The sequence below is a fragment of the Spinacia oleracea genome, chromosome 6, assembly GCF_020520425.1.
Source record: "Spinacia oleracea cultivar Varoflay chromosome 6, BTI_SOV_V1, whole genome shotgun sequence".
Lineage (NCBI taxonomy): Eukaryota > Viridiplantae > Streptophyta > Magnoliopsida > Caryophyllales > Amaranthaceae > Spinacia > Spinacia oleracea.
The window spans coordinates 106,296,289-106,319,516 of record NC_079492.1 but is presented as its reverse complement, the minus strand read 5'-3'; the positions used below and the strand labels follow the sequence as shown (position 1 = coordinate 106,319,516).

Sequence of the window (23,228 nt, the reverse complement as noted above, 5' to 3'; positions counted from 1 at the left end):
CTAAGAATAGTAACTGCCGTAAGAAGTAGTTGTTAAAAGTGGCAAAGTCATAAAAGATAGAAATCTGTCAGAATTAGGTGTTGCACTCCAACATAAGTCCTAAAAGAGATAGAATTGGCAAAAGGAATTCTATTCCTGCTATAATTCGGAAATAAGAGTTACGTATTAATTAAATTCCTAACGAACCTAGAGTTCGTAACGGGCCCAGACGCATTCCGTCATAAGTTGATACGCACTAAGAAACTCGAATAAGTCTCAAAAGCTCCGTGTTTAAGAGTCCAAATCTGACAAGAAGGCTCGGCTCAGATCCTATTTTCAACGCCTGGGTCTGGGCGCCGAAATCTTCGGTGCCCAGCCCTGGGCGCTGAAAATACCTGGGGCCATGTCGTCTCCGAATTCTTTTTGGATTCGTATTCTAAAGATCTATCTTTCCACAAACTCTTTCCCTATAAATACAGCCTAAAAACCGACGTGAAGAGGACACACAATTCCATAACCTGAGTATTGACTCTAGCCTTAAGCCTAGCCTCACGCTGCGAAATTGATTCGGCGTTCTGTCGCAATCGACCCAAAAGTCGAAAAGAACGCATCCTGTCCCTTGTAGCTGATGAATTAAGCCCAAATACTGGAACACTGCTTAGAAACCCGAGATTCGTTAAATAAAAGGAGAAATAGCAAAGCCAAGTGGTTAGTTTTCTGAGAACCGTGACGCACCTCTCAAGGGTGCGTTGTAATGTGTCCCTCATATGATTTAATCGCTTTCATCACCCTTTTATAAAATTGTCAAACTATTAACTTGATTGATCTATCGCGCCTAATAAGATAATACCTTGGACAATTGAATTATCATGCTAGGTACCTTAAATCAATCTAAATAAGATAATCACGATCGATTTAGTATTATGTATTGCATATTGCTAAAATCAATTCAGAGTAGTTTAATAGTTTAAACGCATGTCCCTTCAATTATTTATGCAGAGCTAGTAAGGATAACTTGCCTCTGGAGTTATCGATGAGCACTCCTCTCGGTAGTTACAGTCCCTCGAACTCTCAATCTCTGCCCTGCGGGTGTACGTTGAGCGATCTCCACACCAGGGATCACAAGGGAACCTATGGCCTTCGTGGTCGAACATAATTGCACTCCCTTTATGTCACGATAACCGGGTTTTGTCAATTTTTCTCATTGTCGTTAAAAACTGAATGGCGACTCCTATATTACTAGTCGATTGGGTGTAAACTCACAGGAAATCTAACTACACTTGATCCGACAATGTCACGCCCACGAGGGACGAGGTCACGCATTAGTCTCGTGCTTTTTCGACCCCCTCACAAATGCCTATTGGGACGGGGCTCTTGTTGCTCTACGTCCTGTCCTCCGAATAGGTTTCTTACGTGTAATCTCTTCCTTTTTTTCCGACTGGGGTTTTTGTTGCTTGACTAACGACTGACATTATTACGGCTGCGAGCTCTGTGTTTGTTTTTCTTCCTAATTTTAAGGCCGACAGTGCGGTCATCACCGCTTGTGCTGTGACCAACTGCTCTACTGAGAACTGACTAGTGAGTTATGACGGCATTTGGGTGAGGTTTCTTTCTGGGCTTTCAGGTTCTGCCTCGGAGTCGTCGTTTTCCACAGTATATCCCAGGAATTGAAGGGGTGTTTCTCTATCTTTGTTACTTGCTGTCGTCGTTGTTTTGCTGACAACCGACTGGCTTTCTGGGTGGGGGTTGGGTTGGGTTTCGACTGGTGTTATAATAGGTTCTCCCGATAATGGTATGGGCTTCAGGGGTGGTGTTGTTATTTTTGCCGCCTGTATGCTTTGTGGCTTTCGAGTTGTGTTTCTTGTTTTTCTTATACGAATCTGACTGTGTACTTTCCATTTTTCTTCTCTGGGTTTTTTTAATTTTTTTTAATTTTTTATGTGTGGGTCTGATTTGATTTGCGGGTAGGGGTTCCCCTCCTTCTAGCGTCAATTGTTCCGGTAGCAGACTTGGAACAGGAAAGGGTTGACTTGTCTCTGGTATCTGACACCGACTGTATCCTGCACAATGGAACCGTTAACTAGCCTCGATGGTGATCCGAGAATTACCCCTCCGTTGCTTAAGTCAGATTATGCTGATAGCTCTGTAATAAATGCTTATGAGAATGATTGGGTGGAATTACGTACCTTTGGCATTGGTGGGGGTCCATATTTATAGACGGGTTGCTTGAACGGAGGACCTGGGTTATTACCCTTTGGTCCCGGATCTTCCCTTTTGAATCCGACGGGTGGGTGCTGACAATGAAAGGCCGACTGCGTGTGGTACACCTGAGATACCGACTGCAGTCTTGGTCTCTCCTTACTTACTATGCATCATTTACAGTTGTTATAGGATGTCCTACCGGCTTGCCGGTAAGACTTCCCGTACAGTTTGTATGTTAGTTACCTAATATTTTCCTAATTATAGGTTGTAATACACGTTTAATGTACTCCTTGTAAAAAAAAAAAAAAAAAAAAAAAAAAAAATTAAGCCCTTCGTCCGGGCAGCCGGCAACTCCAATTACGTTTAACAGTAAATGGGATCCACTTTAGGCACTATCATGTGACGCTTACACTTGGCTGACATTCACAGCCGACAACTCTTTTGTCTTAGCTTCCCTTACCCAATCATAAATTATTGTCTTAATTTCACACATTAAGTGCCACTTAAACATCACAAGTAGCATGAGTAAGAAATTAAAATATCCACGGATTTATAATATCCCCTACCTCATCCATTCTTGTTTACATAATACAATTAGATTTTAGACATTACTTACGTATTTTTTTTACTTTATTTTGAGATTTATACTTAAGAAAAAATATAATTGGGTAGGGTCTTGTTAAATTCGTCTCAATAAATATTTTTTAAATACCAACTTTTTATAAATTTTTCTTATTCATATTTGAAGTTAATTAATGTTTGAAAACGTGCATTGGCAAACCTGACTAAATAATTGTGTCATGTAAATAAGAACACAAACTTTTCAGAAAGGCCAATCTACGATAATATATTGTGTGGCTGTCGAAAAGAGGAAGGTTATCCGCACATAATAGTTCTTTTAGTTACCCTTATTGATGTTATTAGTTTTCTTTATTGTTGTTCTAAGTTAACTTATTTTCAAGGATATTAGTTCAAATGGTAGAGCAGTGTACAATATTGTACATGGTGTGGGTTGAAGCCTCACATAGACTACTACCTATATTACACTTGGGTATTGGTGTATTCTCATTGTTTGTGTTATATAGGTCATAATTAATTATAACTTGTAACAACCATATAATTAACTCTTGATCACGGTCACTTCATTGTTTATTGTCAGTTACATTTTTCATGGGTTAGGGTCACATTTACCTTTGAGTAAGGTAACTTTAGTCATCGAATAAGGTCACTAATATATTTGGTCGGGTTCACTTTTATCTTTGGTCTGGGTCACTTTTTACCTCAAGTGAATTTTATTTTCCACTTTTTACGCGCTAGGTTGGATGTACAGTAAAATACCGTAGATCGGGGGCGCACAAAAGCTTTTGAAATAAGAACATAAGAAATATATTTCATCATGTATCTCTAAATAAGTTTGACAAATATTGCACCATTTTCATTATAGGAAATAAAGTACTCCGTATTTGTTTTTACACCACAATATCCAATTACACCCTTATATCGTAACCTTCAATTCTTAAATTTATTTAAGCAATCACATGGATATGTTTGTATTCTTTTTCTCTCACTTTTTTTTTATATAGTTATTACCAAACTTTTTTGACATAATCTACATGATGCAATAATATTAGAACGAAGAAAACATAAAAAAAAAAAAAAATATATAGAGTACTTTTGTTGCATGAAGCTATTTTATCTACATGCATAAAATGAATCTATTATATGAGATGGAGTAAATTAGTAGAGAGGGGTTAAGATTATAAGTATGATTATGAAATTTAGTTAGTACGGATTACTCCTTACCTTATACTCCTAATTATAAATTTGTCTTTAAGGTTCTAAGAACATGTACATTGTTATTATTATTTAATTGTTTTTGTTGACCCAAGGTTTGTACGGAGTAACATATGTTATGAGTATTATACAATTACGTTTGGTGGTTCTCATCTATAGTCAAGGAGTGCCAAATTAAAGTTGTAAAAGAGAAACGTAGCGATTGAGACAAAATACAAAATAGTAATTGTAACTTTCATATATTATCTACGACTAATCCACATATTACATATACATACAGGTGTCAACTTGTATAACCTACGAACATTATTATCCCATTCACATCAATAAAAGAAACCAACGGTCCAATTAATTTCTATTTTAATTTTAAGGAATTCCAAAATTACATGGTAAAACAAGAGGTCAATATCAACGGTGGTGATGTCAAAAGTCCACATAAATTGGAGGGCCCTGATTTGATCAAGTGTTAATAACTAATGATTGGGTGTTGTGTACGTAAGGTATGACGAAGAAATGACGTCATTAAAAGATGATCGAGAAGGTAATTAAGTGTGAATAGGAGTGGGATTAGGTATGGGTCGCCATTTGGGAGGCATGTTTGGGTTCACATCTTCACGGACTCCTTAACTCCAACCCTCACGTCCTTCACGTTCTTCTTCACTTTTCTTCAATTTTAATGAAATTACTCTTTACTCTTTTAAGTGTTATTTTCATCATCTTCTTAAAAAAAATTCTACGTTCATATTCATGATATGGTGTAAAAGCAATAGAGCGAGCAAGAAAACAACAAATATGTAATATCAGTCCTAGCTTATTTTGTTCACCTAAATCTTATTTCTACATATTCTAGAAAAAATAAGTTACTCCGTAACTAAGCTCGTATAATATAGTTTAAGAATAACAAGGATTATCTAAGTATAAATAACAACTAAATAACTTGCTCCTTCCGTTCTTCATTATTGCTCCCTTATAAAATATTGAACAATCCACTAAAAGGACACATTACATGTGAATTTCTAAAGAATCCCACTCATGTGGGTAGGTGAGAGAAAAAAAATTAAGTTATTTGAATAATTAAATGTGGGTAGTTAGAGCATCTCCAATAGTAAGCTAATTTGATAATTAGCTTGTTATGCCACATAAGATTTCAAGCTATTTCATTGTCTAGCTAATTTGTGCTCCAATGGATAGCAACTAGCTTGTTAAATAAATTAGTTTCACTTGTCCCACTTGTCAATTAATTATTTGACAACTTTGGTAGCTAGTTGTCAAGCAAATTAGCTTAAACAAGCTAATTTGCTTGGCCAAGCTAATTTATTATTTGCACTCTAATGGTCTAGCTATTAGCTTGAAACTTTTATAAATTTCAAGCTAGTCTCTAGCTACAACCATTGGAGATAGTTAATTTGGAAAATAAGGGGACCACTTACATATTTACTTGGGACAAAAATGTAATTATAATTGTGATATAAGGCTGAAAAGGGGATAATGGTTGAAAAAATAAGGAAATGTTTTAAAAGGGACTAATCCGTAATATAAAAAATCATCCAAAACGAAAAGAGGACTAATAAACAAGAACGGAGGGAGTATATATGTTCCATCAACTAAGTTTAGATAAACTTGATTAGGTGAAAATCATGTAAATGTAAGCTTGAACATAGTAATTTTAATCATATAATATGCAATTTTAGTCTTATTACATACATATTGCAAATTTTATATGCCTACTAATATGCTAATTAATTTGACCAACATATTGAGTAATTTTATATTTCTCATTACTAAATATACCTATTTGAATAAAATATTCAAAATTCATTTTCATCATATTATTATTACATGGTATCTATTATTTCCATAATCTTTAAACCAATAATTTTTGAAATACATAAGAATTTATATAAATGACAGAAAATATAAATTAAGTAAATGCAATACTCCCTCCGTTCTTGAATATTAGTCCCTTTTGAAATTTTGTCACTATTCACAATTGAATAGAATCTTCAAATTTTTTCCAATACGTATTCAAAATATATTCATGTGAGATCTTGTTTTATTTGTCTCAATGTGCAGTTTAACAATATCAAATTTTTATATTTTTTTAACGTATGTATTTGGAGATATTTACGTTTAAATATTGAGTTGAAACGGGTGAAAAATGATTAATATTTAAGAACGGAGGGAGTAGAGATTTTGTTAAGGAAAAAAAAATTGGCGAAATTTTTTACATCGGGAAGTGATAGTGTCATTCATGATGTCTGTTTTAGTATAAGTTATAGAGTATAACTGTATAAATTATAGACATTTATACGCAGTTACGTTAATTAGTCAATTTTCTTTATTTTCTCATCTACCATTTTCATTAATAAGAATTAGTAATACACAAAATGATATACAAATTATGGGATATAAGATTCAAACTAATGGTTGCCGAGTATTTGAGCTGTTGACTTGCTAAGGTGTGTAGGTGTCTCCTTTATGGAATCATTGTAGATTATTACTTTAAGTTTGTAAATTGATTTAATTTTTCTTTTGTGATATCATATTGATTTGAAATCTAAGGTTTAAACTATGAAAAACCTGAATATCTATGTGGATTTGCAGCATATATTCTTGCCTTTTTCGTGGGACATCAAAAATCTACATTGTCGATCATAATACTCATTATAATTTGACGCTTGATTTATTAACAAAAAGTGGTTTTTTAATTGCAATATCACGGCTAGATGCATGGTTTGCAGGATTATTCCCTTTGATGAGATGTTTTCATACTCATTTCATCCTTTTAAAATGATTAATACATAAACTATCACTACGTAATTGCGCAATATTGACGAAAAAGGAAGAAACATGCACATAGGAAGTACACCCTACTAATAGTATTAATTAGTACAAGTATGTGCTCATGCTATTGTACGTGTACCTATAAAAAGTATAACAAATATCTTAATCGATAATGTTAACTATAATGGTTATTGTGTGGCAATACCAAACGTTCAATAGTAGTATACTCAACAATGTCATAATAATTGCTCGTACTAATGCATCACATCTATATTATTAAAACTAACTAAATAGTCTGCTCATAATTTTCCGAACCAATGATTATGGAACCCACTATTCGACGACTCGTTCACCCGTTAGTGATTAGGAATTAGTTGAATTAGAAAAAATCCTATGCAAATGCACGGACTTAATTAATTTATTGTTTCTATTAGACAGCCTGAGAGGATGAACCCACGTACTAACGTAAATGATAGAGTATAAAACTAATCTTGGGGCTTTAACCATCAGCTTAAGTTTTTGGTTGAGTCGTTCCTTTGACATGGTATCGGAGGCAGCGTGACGACGCAAAGGTCACGAGTTCAAATCTCTTCCACCCCTCATTTCAAAGTGGAATGTTTCGCATTAGGTATGAGGAGGCCTATGCCGCATCTACACTTCAAGCCCAAATGGTTTTCATGTGAGGGGGAGTGATAAAGTATAAAACTAATCTTGGGGCTTCACAATTTTTTAATTTTATAAAGTATGCTCCACATTGTAGACATATTTTTTTAATTAATTTGATGTTAAGCCAACCCAATTATCTATATTATTAAAAGGGTTTAAACTATAATCTTATTTGAATACAAAAAATAGTACGTACACACCAAAGTTGTGACATGCTATCAAAGTCTTTTGAATCTGAAATTGTATCGCAGTATATCTTCAACATCGTCAAGCACCTCCAAGATCTCATCTTTCTCACCAATTTCAATCTATACTTATCCAACACATATTATAATTCGTATCTAATGGCATTATCTCCAAATTGGCAATATAATACATTTTTCCTTCTTTCATGATGTCTATATTAATGACATTCTCAAATAAAGTCACTTGCACCTCATCACCCTACAAAAGTTGAAAGTTAACTGTTTAGTTCTAAAACTAAAAAAAGCCTAAAAAAATATGAATACATATTAGGATTTCAGTCATACATACGAAGTATTTATTACTCCCTCCGTCCCGGAATACTTGACCTGTTTTCCTTATCGGGCCGTCCCTTAATACTTGACCTGTTTCTAAAAATGGAAATATTCTAACAATATTATATTATTTCTCACTCCACCTCTATTAACCCACCTACCCCTACTCCATACAAAAAATAATTAAAAATTCAACCCCTACTCTCCCCCAACCCCACCTCTTAACCCACCTCCCACTAACTACATTAAAATAATACCCCACTATCAATTACTACCTATTAAATTAAATAAGTCAATTCAAGTCCCTTAAACTCTGTGCCGGTCAAACCGGGTCGAGTATTCCGGGACGGAGGGAGTAATGAACACCTTCATCTACGTTGGACTTTTCCACCGTTATCTTTGGAATGCTCATTGACCAAACCACAACAAATTAGAGAACTCTCAAATTGACTTTTTGTATAGCGAGTGTAAAATAGTGACATGGTGTATACTTTATATTTATCTTCTACACGCGAGCATAAACAAAACAATAATAGTACAAAAATAATATTGTCGTATGATAATTATCATACATGTACTCTGATAACAATTTGATCATAGATAATACATTAACCGTAAAAGGTCGGCTAATGTGTAGGCTATGTCATTAACCATAAAAGAGATGTGTAAGTTGTTTTGGATCAGTTATAAAAGAGTACTATGTATTTGATCAAATCTATACCTAGTCTATACATAGTAGTATTTAAAAAGTAACACCATAAATTATTAGATGACATGTGTCATCCCCATCTTTCATCCATTAATTTGTTATTTCTTTTTCAAATTTTCCTTTTGTTATTTGTTATACGAAGTATTTTACAACTTCAACACCTCTTCAACTTCATCTTTCTCATTCAATATCAATTCACCATTGAATTCATTTTTTGCAACTTTTAAATTTCATATATTCCCACTAAAATCACAAGCTTTCAACAAAATTAGCACTTTAAAAGGCGTTTAACAACCACTATATAATTGTCCGTTCATTGAACGGGCTCAGAAGCTAGTTAATAATAATAATGTTTCCATTTTGCACCTAATATTTTTGACGAAAGTTAAAAGTGTATTTTTAAATTGTTTCCTGCCTAGTATCTTAATTATTCTCGTTTTCAATTTAGTCTCTCAATTAATTGCGTGTGAAGACTTTTGCTGATTTATCCCTCCTAGTTGAGGTTTTTTCCATACCCAAGGCTCGAACCTGAGACCTTGGTTAAGGAGTAAGAGACCCTTGACCACTCATGCCAACCTCAATTGGTAATAAAATGCTCTTTTTATCTTATTCTTAATAGCTTTTTAAAAGTTTAATAATTCTAATCAACAGTTTGCAATAAGGTCGTATAAGATTATTAGTTCTAATAAAGTCAAAGATAAAAAAAAAAGTTTGATAAAGTTTAAATAAAATACTCGGTAACAGATAAGATCTTACTTGGCCGGTTGAGAGTTTTCCTGTCTCACGATATTGTCTCTCAATATAATCATAGCAAACAAACACGATTACCTTTTTCGTCGGCTCCGCCACCAAAATCTACGGAAAAAACATACTCCTACAATTGTGTGGTTTGATATTTAGTTACTCATTTGGGATATAGCGAAACCCCGTCATGATCAAGATCCTGTATTAGCGGGAACCAAAGATTTATTCAAATCTAAAGTAAAAGAAAGAACAAGTACAAGCCATTGGAACGAATGTGTCTTAAATAATAGAGAAGACTAAAATCGAGATTAAACTGCAAAATTTGTTCACGCGGATATTTTTTCTAAACCAACATTCTCACATGTCCACGGCAGATAAATTATGTCTTTCCCATTCTATTTTATAATACACCAATACAAAAGATTCATAGGATAAAAATGTTGTTGAATTATAGTTCGTGCAACCAAGGCAACGAACACAACAAACTGTTTCTCCTATTTTTGTTATAAGTAGTGTTCTAGTGTACTTTTCATTTGTTTTGTGTTTTGCTTGCCTTGTGTAAAAAAACACAAAAACAATCTATTCAATAAAATAGACTAATGGTTACACTTTAAGGTTTTACTCCATCTTAACGACGTGAGGAATTGAACATAGAACAGTACTCCGTACTAGAGTAGAGCCAAATATTAGAAGTAAGAGTACGTTACCATCCAAGATTCCTAGGACCAAGCAAGTAGCCATTGCCTAATACGTAGACCGTAGTACGTAATGAAAATTACTGTTCCTACCATTTACGGATTTACTAAAAGTAGCCAAAATTTAGATTTTTTGTTTTTAAAGAAGAAAGGTAATTATAGTTTCCCAAGTTTGAAAACTAGAGATAGAGACAAGAAGAGAGAAGTACAAAGGAAAAAAAATAAAAAATAAAAAATAAAAAATAAAAAGGGGGTGGGGAGTTGTAAAGGGGGCCAACCCGCCATTTATTAGCTTTACCTCTTCACCTTCCTCACTTCCTTCAAATCTCTCCTCTTTCTCTCTCTCTCTAAAACACTTTCTCTCTCAAAAAATAGTTAGAAACTTCAGTCAGTCTTTCCCTGCAAAGTGCAAACCACCAGTCAAAGAGGTGAGGTGCTCACCACTGATTTCTTCTGCCTTTTTCACTCGTTTATACAATTGTTTATTTCTGTATTTTATGTGAAAGTTGTGGGTATTGCTCAAATTATCAGCTTTTAAATTGTTCATATTTTGCATTGATACAGGTATCTTTTGGTTCTGTTTTCTGGATTTTGAAGACTATCTTCGAAGCTGGGTCCTTTGTGATCAAAACCACTAAACCAGTTTTTTAATTGATTTGGGTGAATTAATTAATTAGTGGGTTTTGATGGGTATTTGTCTTAGTGCTCGAATCAAGGCTGAAAGTCCTTCCCACACAGGTAAAAATAACACTCTATCTCTCCCTCTCTTCCTCTGTAACTGAGTTGAGTTCATTTCTTGGTTTTTGTGTGTTTCTGGGATGATTATGTTGGTATAGTTTCCTCAGCCTTTCTAAATTTGCCTGAATGTTAATTACTCCGTATTATTATTACAAACACTTTTTTGTTTTCCCTTTTTCATCTTTATTTTTGGTCGTTCAAAGTTTCCCTTTCCCACTAGATAAAGTTTGCATTTTTGGGTGAATTATGATAGGCTAAAAAGAGTTGTGGGTTGTTCTGTAATTATTTTAATACGTGTCATATGGGGGATATCTTTGAGATTGTGTGTATCAGCATTGAATCAAAATCCACCAAAATCCGTGTGAACAATAACATATGAACTTGTAAGATTAAGAAATGCTAATTCTTGTATGAATTTTAAGATTTGAGGTGGAGAGCTGATTAAGGGTTTTGATTATGTTTAGGGACAAACTCGAAATATATTAGCAGGGATGGACTTGATCCGACAATAGCAAGTAGTAAAGTCTCATCGGCTCCTTTAACACCGAGGAGTGAGGGTGAGATTTTGCAGTCCTCTAATTTGAAAAGTTTCAACTTCTCTGAGCTCAAGGCAGCTACCAGAAACTTTCGTCCTGATAGTGTGCTTGGGGAAGGCGGTTTTGGGTCTGTTTTCAAAGGATGGATTGATGAGAACTCTTATGCTGCCACCAAGCCTGGTACGGGCATGGTTATTGCAGTGAAGCGACTTAACCAAGAGAGCTTTCAGGGTCATAGGGAATGGCTGGTGAGTTTCATTACTCATCTTTTAGTTACAAGTCTAGTTATGCTTAATTAATTTGGAATAGGAATGATCTTAAAGTATCAATTGCCTTGGAAACAAGATCATACTAGATATCATGTATTAGGGATGTGTTGATATTAAGTTACTTATGGCTTCTCCATTTCTGGTTTTATAGGCGGAGGTGAACTATCTTGGGCAGCTGTATCATCCTAATCTTGTCAAGTTGATAGGATATTGTGTGGAAGATGAACACCGTCTTCTAGTGTATGAATTCATGCCTAGGGGAAGCTTGGAGAACCATTTGTTTAGAAGTATGTTTTCCCATGTTATGTTGAGATTAAAACTCAAGTAATACAGAAGAATAACCATGTATTTGTCTCTTTCGATATCATATTGATCACTCTAATGATGTGATTGTAGGAGGATCATACTTTCAGCCTCTTTCTTGGAACCTCCGCATGAAGGTCGCTCTTGGAGCTGCAAAGGGGCTAGCCTTTCTTCACAGTGCTGAAACTAAAGTTATATACCGCGATTTTAAGACCTCTAATGTCCTCCTGGACTCGGTAAGTAGCTTGTTAACAATAAATTTCACTTTATACTTCTAGGACTTACTTCTTTCTTGTACTATTCTGTTTAGCATTTTGGATTAAGGAAGGGATTATGATAGATATTTTCACCATTGATTACAGAACTACACTGCAAAACTTTCGGATTTTGGATTGGCCAAGGATGGGCCAACCGGTGATAAAAGTCATGTATCAACTCGCGTTATGGGTACCTACGGATATGCAGCACCAGAGTATCTAGCCACAGGTATATTAGACGCACATGCCTCGGTGTTCATTTCCTTTTGCCTTTCTTCTTGTTTCTTTCCACAATTAGATGCCATATTCTTTTCCTTGGAATTATTAGTATCCTCTAAGAAAAATAAGAGTATGTCCTATTTGGACAAATGACATTCTTGAATAACTCTCAACTTTGGATCTTGCTCACCCCCACTTAGTTGTATACTAGTATTTTTGTCTGTCCTGATTCTTTACGGAATAAAACCATGTCGTATTTGGACAAACGACTTTCTTGAATGGCTAGCTAGCTCCTTCAACCTTATATTTTTATGCATTTATTTTCATTGTTTTTCCTCAACTTGTTAGAAGACTGATCCTATCCTTGCCATTTGGTTCTCCTCACATGCAATTTGTTTGTTTGATGTGGTGGAGATAAGAGTTTATCCCATGTCTGAATCCCATGACAATAAAGAGAAATAGGACACTTGGTTTCCTAAATCTAGTTACAAGTGGAGTATATGTATGTTTTCTTTAAAATTCTAAATCTGCCATTTTCTAACCTCTTGACTTCCTTGTCCTACCTTACATTGTAGGTCACTTAACGGCTAGGAGTGATGTTTATAGTTTCGGAGTAGTTCTTCTCGAGATGCTCTCAGGGCGAAGGGCAATGGACAAAAACCGGCCATCGGGAGAACACAACTTGGTGGAGTGGGCCCGTCCTTACCTTACAAATAAAAGGAAGATCTTCCGCATCTTGGATAATCGTCTAGAGGGACAATATAGTTTGGATGCAGCCTACAGAGTATCCAGCCTTGCATTCCGATGCTTATCAACTGAACCCAAGTTCAGACCCATGATGAATGAGATAGTGAAAGAATTGGATCAACTTCAAGATCCTTCCAAGGAAGCTCGTAGCAGTTCTACCACAGGTGGTCGGGCTAGGAGACGAAGCACAGCAGAAAGCACCAAGAGGTCAATATCAGCAGTGTCGTTTCCTAGACCTTAGAACAACACGTTCTATGCCTTACTCTTTAGCAGCTAAGATGACAAAATCCCTTAACATTTTGCACAAATTAAATTCGGGTGAAATTATCTTCTCCTATAGTAGTTTGTTTGAACCCAAGTTTCTTGGGTCATATTTTGCATCAAATATATTTTTGGTTGTGAATGTACAGCTCTTGTTTCAACTAATGTAATTTCTTATTTCTGAGTTAAAGAAAAGGTGATGTAATGAGATGCATGTATTGTTTAAAGTTTATTTTCAAAATATCTGTAATCTAATTTGATGATTTTTTTATACAGTATACTTTATTCAATATACAAGTAACAAAATAGAGAACAAGATCAGGTCCTTTTGTAGGCATTGGGGTCAGGAGGCAGTCTGAAGTTACACATAGTACAAAATCTAGTCTTGGCCATGGCAATCTATTATGATACTTTGTATATGAAGAGAGTATTCCGTAGTTTCTAAACATTTGAATTAATCGTAGGATCTAATTGCCATAATCAGTTTGGATAGGAATGAAAAGAGAAAAGGGAAGTAGGTTGGAAAGCGTGAATGGAAAGAAGGCAAATCCTTTTCCCAAGTTCACACGTGAAAACATTGTAACCTTTTTGTCGGACTTTGCATTTTCTAGGCACCTATACGAGATACCACTACACCCAGAACCAGCGAAGCATCTTTCCCATACACACCTTAAAAGCCGATTTTTGGAATACTGGGCCCAACATCGTTTCATATCTCCTTCAGTTCTTTCTTGAATCACAATATATCTGGCCATCTGGGCCTATTTGAATGTTGATAAAAAGTTTGAAGGTGTGTTCTCTTCAACTTAGAAAGTTCGAACTTATGTGAACTTATTTTATTTAAATTTATCTTATTTAAATTTATAGGATCTTATTTAACTTATAGGATCTTAAAGCAACTTATAAGATCTTATTGGACCGTATTGGAACTTATAAGACCTAATAGGACTTTATAAGATCTTATTATACTTTATTTAAAGTTTATTAGATTATTATTTAACTTTTAACCATTACAATATTGAAAATAATTATCCAAAATTTGTAAATTCAAGTACAAATTTTAAAAAATATTTGTGATTAACTCCTTAATAAACACCTTTATACTCCGTAATTTAACTTTCCCACGGACGTTATTTCCCTTAAAATTATATTGATAATAAATTAACAATAACATATTAATTAATACTTACAAATCACTGATAATTGTTAACTTCAATTAGTAATCACAAAGAATTTTAATATAATAGCATAAATATGCCCATTTTCAATGGAGACAAAGATTCATTTGTTCGTTTGGCCGTGGGATGTGATGGACTAAATCAAAATGACTCTTAAAACCTCTTTGCTTCCTTTCATGAAGTAGAAGATGGTTGTCCCTTTTTTGTCCAATTATTGCTTTTGGGTCAATTGAAAACAACCTCTTTGCAATTGCAGGGGTAAGGTTGCATACGTCCGACCCCCCTTACCCCACTTCTCGCTGGAGCCTCTTTGAGGCAATGGGGTAATGATAATGAATGATGAACAACCCAAATAATCATAATATTACAAATTTTATTTCAGAACTTATAGGAACTTATACGACCTTATTGGAACTTAGGCCCTGTTCTTTTGGATTTAATTGTTGTTTCATTCAGTTTATTTCAGTTCAATTCAGTTACACTCCATTCAGTTCCATTAAGTCCAGTTCAAAAAATCGACATGGTGTTCCTCTTCTTCTTTAATGATCTTATTTTATTATTATTTTTATTATTATAATGTTAAATATTACTACATTCGTACCTTAATACTCACCCCACTTTCCTTATAAATCCGCCCCTTAATACTCACTCTGTTTCTATAAATGACATACTTTTACTAATATTATACCACATCTCTTACTTTACAAGGACCCACTTATATTTCTACTTTATAGAAAAATATTAAAAAAAATTAACCCCTTACTCACACCTCAAAAAAGTTTGACACTTTTCCCACTAACTATATTAAAAAAATACCTCACTATCAACTACCACCTAATAAATTAATAATTCAATTAAATTGCCTAAAACTATGTGCCGGTCAAACCGAGGCGAGTATTAAGGGACATAAGGAGTACTATTCATTATATTGTAATGTTCATCTTTATTATTATTATTATTATTATTATTATTATTATTATTATTATTATTATTATTATTATTATTATTATTATTATTATTATTATTATATAAATCAAATGCTAACAATGTCAAATATTTTACAAATAATTAGTGGGAAGCCGAGATACAATCTGGGCCCCCAGTCTTCTGGCTATAGCAAAGTCTATCCTGGTGAAAATATGAGCAGCAGCACGAGCCACAATGTCCTGTGCCCTAGAAAACTTCTGAATCCGCTTCAGCAACGCAACAACATCCTTATCCAGCTCCCCCAAAGAAGAGAAAGAAAACGGAAGAAAGCCATAACCAATGGCCCTACAACGTGCTTCGTACTTGACCTGCTTCCGAATAGCCGCATCAGTCACAACCCGACCCGGAGCAAAGCCAGACAACCCAGATTGTGTCAACGGGGATGATCCCGTCAAGTCAACACACACATCACAGCCCCGATTCCACGAGTAGAACAACACGTCTGCTGGTCGGAGAGCTTCCGCGCCGAAATCCCAGACCGATAACAAACATAAACAAGGGTATCCCGAACCATATTGTGCCGATGTTTAATAACTACGATGCCAGCACATGACACCGCATGATCACCAAAGATGTCTCCCGCAAAGACCCTGGAGCAAGCAGAACATGGCGCCGTAACAAAGAACAAAGGAACCCCCAACTGGTAACACAACACACATCGGTAAGCCTTAGCATTCATGGTCTGTCCCAAACCTGATATGGGGACCGCACGAAGCCAATCAGAGGTGTGATCTCCCTGCTGCGATTTCCACAACGCCGACTGTCGAGAAGATAAAGACAATGTGGATTCTGCAGATGCAGTAACCTTTGTGAAATATATATCTGCCAATTTCTTCATGAGTTTAGGGGCAGCGACCTCACTAGGGTTACTCAGAATGTCATACTCCACCGTTCTACTAAATAGACTCAACGCATCTTCAAATGCTCGACCAGGACCAACAATACCAGCATGCCGTAGAAGCTTAGTCTGCAAACCCAAAGACTGCAATCGAGAAGCAAGAAAAGCATAATGACGAACATCAAGTCCACCAAAAGAAAAAGGTTAGGTGGCAAGTCGCAACTGCCAATCGCCAAAGCCAAGGCCCGAAACAGTAACAATACGCTCCAAGGAAGATCGAAGAGCCTCATCAAAAGTGAACTGAGATGCCTCAAAAATACCAGGAGGACAAGTACGCAAAGAAAAGTAGAGTTTAGAAACTCCGGTACATGCCCTAAGTAACAATAGCTCACACTGAGGATCATCAAGCTGAGCAACCTTATCCATAATCCCAATGGTCTTGGTCACCCTCTACATCACAAGCTCACAACTAAAACTGGATTGGAACTAGCGGGACCACCAAGCAACTTAACACCATGCAACGGACGAGCAATATCAGGGGGAAAGACTCCCACAAGCCTGCTACGAGGGTCCTCTGTAGGCCAAAAAACCTCGGTCTTCTCCACATTAAGATGTTACCCGAGACAAGGCCCGTCCTCCATAATAAACTGCAAAACCTTCCCAACCACCAAGGTGTCACCAATAATAGTGCCGTCATCCAAATACCATGCCTGAAGACATACATCAAAAGCGTCCCTGATTTTACAAACCAGGGGTTGTAAAACCAAAGCAAAGAGGAGAGGACCAAGGGGATCACCCTGGTGCACCCCTTGAGACGACCATAACGTGTGCTCTCCATAATACAATATAGCTGGAGTAGAGTAGCAGAATTCAACCCACCGTGAAATGCCCGGACAACGAAGGCGAACTGCATGTAACATGGCCGCCCGATCTACTAAATTGAAGACGTTTTTAAAATCCACCAACAACATTGAGAGACCCCCATTAGAACCCCGATCCTCAATCAACCGGTTCACAACATGAAGAATTGCCTCACTGCCCGCAGATACCCCCACACCAAATTGCAGACCATCAAAATAACTTCCCAAAGACGGACCAACCATAACTATTAGACACTAAATCCTCAATACCTGAGTGATTTGAGATTACTTGTTTGAGAACTGGTTACTTTGACGTTGACCAACCGTCGCACCGTAAAAGGAGGCTATACAGGCAACACTCAGGTAATCACCTATCAAACGAAGTCTAATCTCAAGATCGCAAGATTGGGATTGTCCTCCCATAAACCGGGATGAGATGCTTAAAAGTTGTACAAGGCCACTCGGAGAGCTAGAAACTGTAAAATGCATGGCCGTGCTCGGATGAATCATAGGCTATGATTATCTGTTCATTTGATCAGTTGAACTCTGAAACCGAGAAACACCTCTGGACATAATAAGGATGACAACTCTTACCTTATGTTCAAGAGCAAGCATCGAGCGACAAAGGAATTAAGAAATGCACACTTGTCCCTAAGGACAAGTGGGAGACTGAAGGAAATAGTGCCCTTGGTCCAAGTATGCATATAATATTAAGTCTAATAAATGCGGTTCAGTATTAATTAACAAGTTAATAATTCAGTGAGATCAAATGAGCTGAATGTCTAGCTAGAGGCCGCTTCAGTTCAAGTGGAATAAATCCACAGCTTACTCTTGACTGAACCCGTAGGGTCACACAAATAGTACGTAAACGGATCAAGTATTTAATGGCATTAAATACTCCATCTATGGATATTCGGAATCGACGGATCTTGGTTTCAGTGGGAGCTGAGATCGTCACAAGTAAGAAATGAATACTCCGGAAACGATGATATTGCCGGAAATGGAAATATGGATCGTATCAGAAATATAAATATTATCCAAGTCGTAGATGTTTCGGGAAACGGAAACATGGTACGTATTGGAAAATATTAATGGAAATGGAAATATTGCCGGAATCGAAAATATTGCCGGAAACGGAAATATTGTCTGAATCGGAAATATTATCGGAATCGGAAAATAATTCCGGAAACGGAAATATTAAATATTTGTTCGAAACGGAAATTAATTCTGGAATTGGAAATGTTAAATATTGTTCGTATCGGAAATGAAATCCGGAATCGGGAAATTAATCGGAAGCGCGTCGTACGAATTAGCATCGGACGAGCTTGCTAGACGAAGGCCCAGCACGAAGCCAGGCCCACGTCCAGCAAGAGAAACGCGCGCCACAACGCACTAGCCAAGGCTGCGCCAGGCCCACCGCAAGGCAGGCCCTGGGCGCGCCAAGGCTGCGGCAACGTGTGGGCTTCGTGGCAGTGGGCTGGGAGTGCTCGTGGGCTGCGCGCGCGCGCATGGCACCCCTCGTGGGCTGCTGTGCGTGCGTGTGGGTTTGTGTTCACATACGGAACCTAAAGCGTATAGGATTTGTTTAAATGATTAAATTCCTAATCCTAAAAGATAAATTAATTAAATAAGAGTTCTACTAGGATTCTAATTTAATTAATTCGTATCCTAGTAGGATTCCAATTCTCTTTCCATACCCCTATAAATATGTGGCATGGGTTCACAATTTATAACGAGTTTTGAAGTATTCAAAGTGATTTTTGAGAGCAAAAATTCAGTCACATTCTTGCCCATAATTGCCGAAAATTATAGTACCTTAAGGGCGATTCTAGTTGGTCAATCTTAAGGCGGATCCGGACGTGCTGTGGACTATCTACGGACGGACGACACTTGGAGTCCTAAAGACTTGTTATTGTTCGGTTCAGGCGCATCTAGGGAGGGCACGCTACAAAGTGTATGCATCTGAATTATGCTAAATGATTATGTGTTAATAATATGTTTCCTGGCTTTATGGTTTTTCCGCATGATTTATGTTTATTCATATGTATCATAACCTAACAGTGGTATCACGAGCCTCTTATTATTTTCATAATCTAAATTGCATGAACATGGTTAAATTTTACAAATTTGCAAAGAATTAAAAGGGGTGATTAATTTTCGTAATTGTTAATTAATTGCAAATTGCGTTTATTTAATTATATGTACGCAGTTTTTCGGCAGTTTCTTCGTTACTCATCCAAATCGAGTGATTTTTGTGTCAATTCCGCATGTAAAAGGCATTCTAAAATTTTGACAAAAATTTTTTTTCGGCCGAACCCAGAATTCCCAAATTCGAAGCCTAACTATGACTTTTCGGAGGCTTTAGTTTTTCGAACGCAAAAGTTTGTAAATTTAAGATGTTAAATTGAATATTTGCGATTCTTGTTGATAAATCTTGAGTTTTTGATTGACCTACAGTATATGTTTAGCAATTATGAATGCCTAGACTTGTTAATTATACAACCTAATTTGTAATTATGATTAATTTGTTGAAATTCGAATAATTTAGAATTGATTTGTTTTTCATAATTAATTAATAATTTAATTAGGTACTAATGATTAAAATCCACCATAAAAATTGTTAATTTATGTTAAATTTTTAATTTTTATGACCTAGATTTGAATCCATGTTAATCGGAAATTAATTGATTAATATATTTTCGATTTTTCGCCCTAAAATTATGAAATTAATATGTTTTTATTAATTTGTCATTAATTTTAAATTAAAAAATTTTAAATTTTTTATGAAAACGCTCATGAATGTTGCACGCACAAAGCAATGGAAGCTACGTGTTACCCTCAAGGGGTGTTGTATAGTGCGGGCACGCGACGACGAGCACCCTTGCGGTACGAATGCAGCGAGCAACCTAGCGCATGGCGCGCGCACGAGGCAAGGGAGCCTATGCGTGTGTGCTGTGTGCTATGGGCGATGGGCGAAGGGCGATGACGTGGCACATGGAGAGGCGCGCGCGCGAGGGCGAGAGCTGGGTCGCCCAGCTATCGCTGCTCCGCGCACCAACGCGCGATGCCTCGAGGGCTTGCTTGCGCGCGAGCGAGCTAGCGCTCCTTCCGTAGCTGCTGCGATGCATGCGGGCAAGCAGGCTGCGCGCAAGCGTGGCTTGGCTTGCTGCGTTTGCGCGTGGCTCCTGCTGCGATGTGCCATGAGCCAGCGATTGGTCGTGCACTCGACGGGGCTTGGGCGCAAGCCCAAGTGCTCGTCGTGTTACGATTGTCGCATTTTAAATTTTAATTTGAGATTTTCAGTTCATGTAATTTTAATTAATTTTAAAATTAATAATTTAAATTATTTTCTTGGATTTTAATTTTGAATATTATAATTATTATAAATTTTAATTTATTCTAATTATTTTACTAAAATTAAAAACCTTGATTTAATTTAAATTCGACTGAAAATAAATTAAATAAGTGGATTCAATTATAAATTTATATGAGCTTTAAATTTTAATTAAATTTGTATGTTTCCGGTTAGACTAGAAATACATTTTTATGTTTAAAATTAGTAAAGCATATGAATTTATTGGTTTAAGTGGGAGCAATTTTAGTCATAAACTCTTGATTAGGTCTACAAATCCTTTAAGGTTAAACAACTTGATTAGAATTAATAAGGACTGAATAATTGGTAGATTATTGGTGCCCTTGATTAATTGCTGCAAATATTTATGTGATGCATAACGTGTTTTACTAACCAATTATGTGGGCCATTCATGATATTGAATGGGTGAATGGTATATATTGTATATGTACTGTTTTGCAGGTTATGAAGTGACTAGTATGGCCCAAATAGGATAGAAAATATGGTCTGCGTACCATTAATTTGAATGTAATTGGTCTAAAGTACCAAATTTGTTTTTCAATTCAAATATGGTCTGCGTACCATCAAATAGTTGTAATTAGTTTAATTATAGCTTATCCTATTTGAAGAAAATGGCGCCTCCCACAGAGATTTTCAAGACGGACTTTGAAGTTGAAGCTTCAAGATGAAGTCGGGCCATACTAGATCACATTTATCTTATGCATGCTTTAAGTTATTTATTGCTTTTAAATATGTCTTAAATATGCATGAGATCGAAGCTTGATTATGTTGCATGATTAAGGATTTTAGTTCACTTAAAATCTAACCAACATAGTAAGAGCCTTAAGTTCCAAACTTAAAAATTGAGTTAAAAGGTGCAATGCCAAAATAACACTTACTTGGATATCCTTTTTTCATCGATCTTAGTAATAGTTTTCCGCCATAGCGAGGTGTTACTTATCGATACTAAAGGGGTAAGGTACACAAATAATTGTGAGTACATGTTAGTTTTGGTGAAACTCAACGATATAAGTAAGGAGTCCTTTTATGTCGTGGCAAAATCGATAGGTTTACCTAATAAGTTCTTAGACGTACCTATCAACCAAGAGTAGTTTCTAGACTATTAGCAAAAGGCTTATGCTTACCTAAAAGATTTTAGAATTGAGTCTAAATACATTATGTGCTTAATTCTTCAATGGTTTTTAGGATCTTGGAATCATTTTATTCACACCTGCCGGAACAATAAAATCGAATAAAATGCTAATAACTTGTTTAAATTGCATGATTGCTTTTATTTTCAAGTTATTACTCATGATAAATGCTTCAATGTATGTTTTAATTATTGTTTATAATTAAATATCTTGCACTGCAATAAATCCTTTTAGAAAGGTAACAGTAAATTTCCTCGATTGGTAGTGAATCCAAGAACGATTCACAGAAATGAGAGATGTGAACAATTTAAAATGTACGTTTCTTTTAGCGACTTTTATGGTTGTTTTCGAGTATCAAAGTCGAATGGCAAACCGATTGGTGCTTGTGAATTCAAAATACAATGTAGTTTTGAGATCATAAAGCATTGAGTTTAAACGCTTAGCCTTACCAATGGTTAAACAACCTAATATCTTTGTCCATTTAATTCTCGAATGAGTCTAGTCCCTAGACATTCGAATAGATCGATGCTTAGAGAACTTTAGAAGCTTCTGGTAAGATCATCTAATTGAAACAAAATATTCAACATAAATTAAATGGTAAGAACCTTGTTGGAGTGACATTGGACATGTCTAACAAAGTATAAAAGTCAACACTAAAGAATTTAATTCTTAAGACTATAAGAAAGGGTACAAGAAATAGGAAAACAAGGAACAAATGAAAGGAATTTACGATTCCGTTTCTACCTATAAGTTTATGTTTAAATAGAAGTGACCTAGCAATCAAACTTCCTTGGTATCATATACCGCTTGAGGTTCTTACTTCGGTAATAACTCAAACAATGGAAGCTAGGCTACACTAATGGCCTACAAGTGGGAAATGAAGCATGGCAATGCTACATTAGTTGTAGGGTCATCTAGTTTGTTTTAAGCCATTTCAAAGGCTGGAACTTAATGGATATTTTGTTCCATAATCAGCATACCCAAATTTCTGTTTTCAAACACAGAAAGACTCACATTCAAGAAAAACAAAAACAATGTTTGTTTGTTTATTTGAATGAAATGGTCAATTACGGGTTGAGTCAATATGCTTGATTAAAACAAACAACTCTTTAACAATAAGAACTTTACTAGGTTCAAATCAAACCCTTGATTTGAGTTCCACTAATCTTTGGCATTGTTGCTTAGACCATATCAACAAGTTAACATTCATAAGCTCTATTTTTATGGACTTTTGAAAGTTGATTGATTTCTAGATCATTCAAGACAAGCTAGTCTTACTTGTTGAAAGTAACAAAAGATATGAACTATTGTTAGAACGCCTAGACGATAGAGTTCAAAGCTAAAGAAAGAGATTTTATGACTTTATTATTTCACCTAGATTTGAGTTAATATTGGTTTATTTACTCAATGTGATATAAGTTTGAATCTGTTTGGCTAGTTC

The 23,228-nt window shown here is 35.8% G+C and overlaps 1 protein-coding gene across 2 annotated transcripts; it reads left to right on the top strand.

Annotated features, from left to right (window-relative positions):
* Window positions 1-10,359: 10,359 nt before the first annotated feature.
* Window positions 10,360-13,711, top strand: LOC110779296 (probable serine/threonine-protein kinase PBL10). Of its 2 annotated transcripts, none has more exons than XM_021983825.2 (7): window positions 10,360-10,519; window positions 10,656-10,829; window positions 11,294-11,613; window positions 11,786-11,921; window positions 12,031-12,173; window positions 12,300-12,423; window positions 12,989-13,711. In XM_021983825.2, exons 2-7 carry the CDS (start codon window positions 10,778-10,780, stop codon window positions 13,399-13,401), a joined length of 1,188 nt encoding a protein of 395 aa, XP_021839517.1. In that variant the 5' UTR covers window positions 10,360-10,519; window positions 10,656-10,777; the 3' UTR covers window positions 13,402-13,711. The 2 variants fall into 2 exon arrangements, with proteins under 2 accessions (XP_021839517.1, XP_021839518.1); XM_021983826.2 differs by having other exon boundaries at window positions 10,369-10,524.
* The last annotated feature ends 9,517 nt before the right edge of the window (window positions 13,712-23,228 follow it).

Coding starts and splice junctions, on each gene's coding strand:
- LOC110779296 (XM_021983825.2), top strand. CDS start 10,778: ATGGGTATTTGTCTTAGTGCTCGAATCAAGGCTGAAAGTCCTTCCCAC. Junction 11,922..12,030: donor GGAGAACCATTTGTTTAGAA/GTATGTTTTCCC, acceptor ATGTGATTGTAG/GAGGATCATACTTTCAGCCT. Junction 12,424..12,988: donor ACCAGAGTATCTAGCCACAG/GTATATTAGACG, acceptor CTTACATTGTAG/GTCACTTAACGGCTAGGAGT.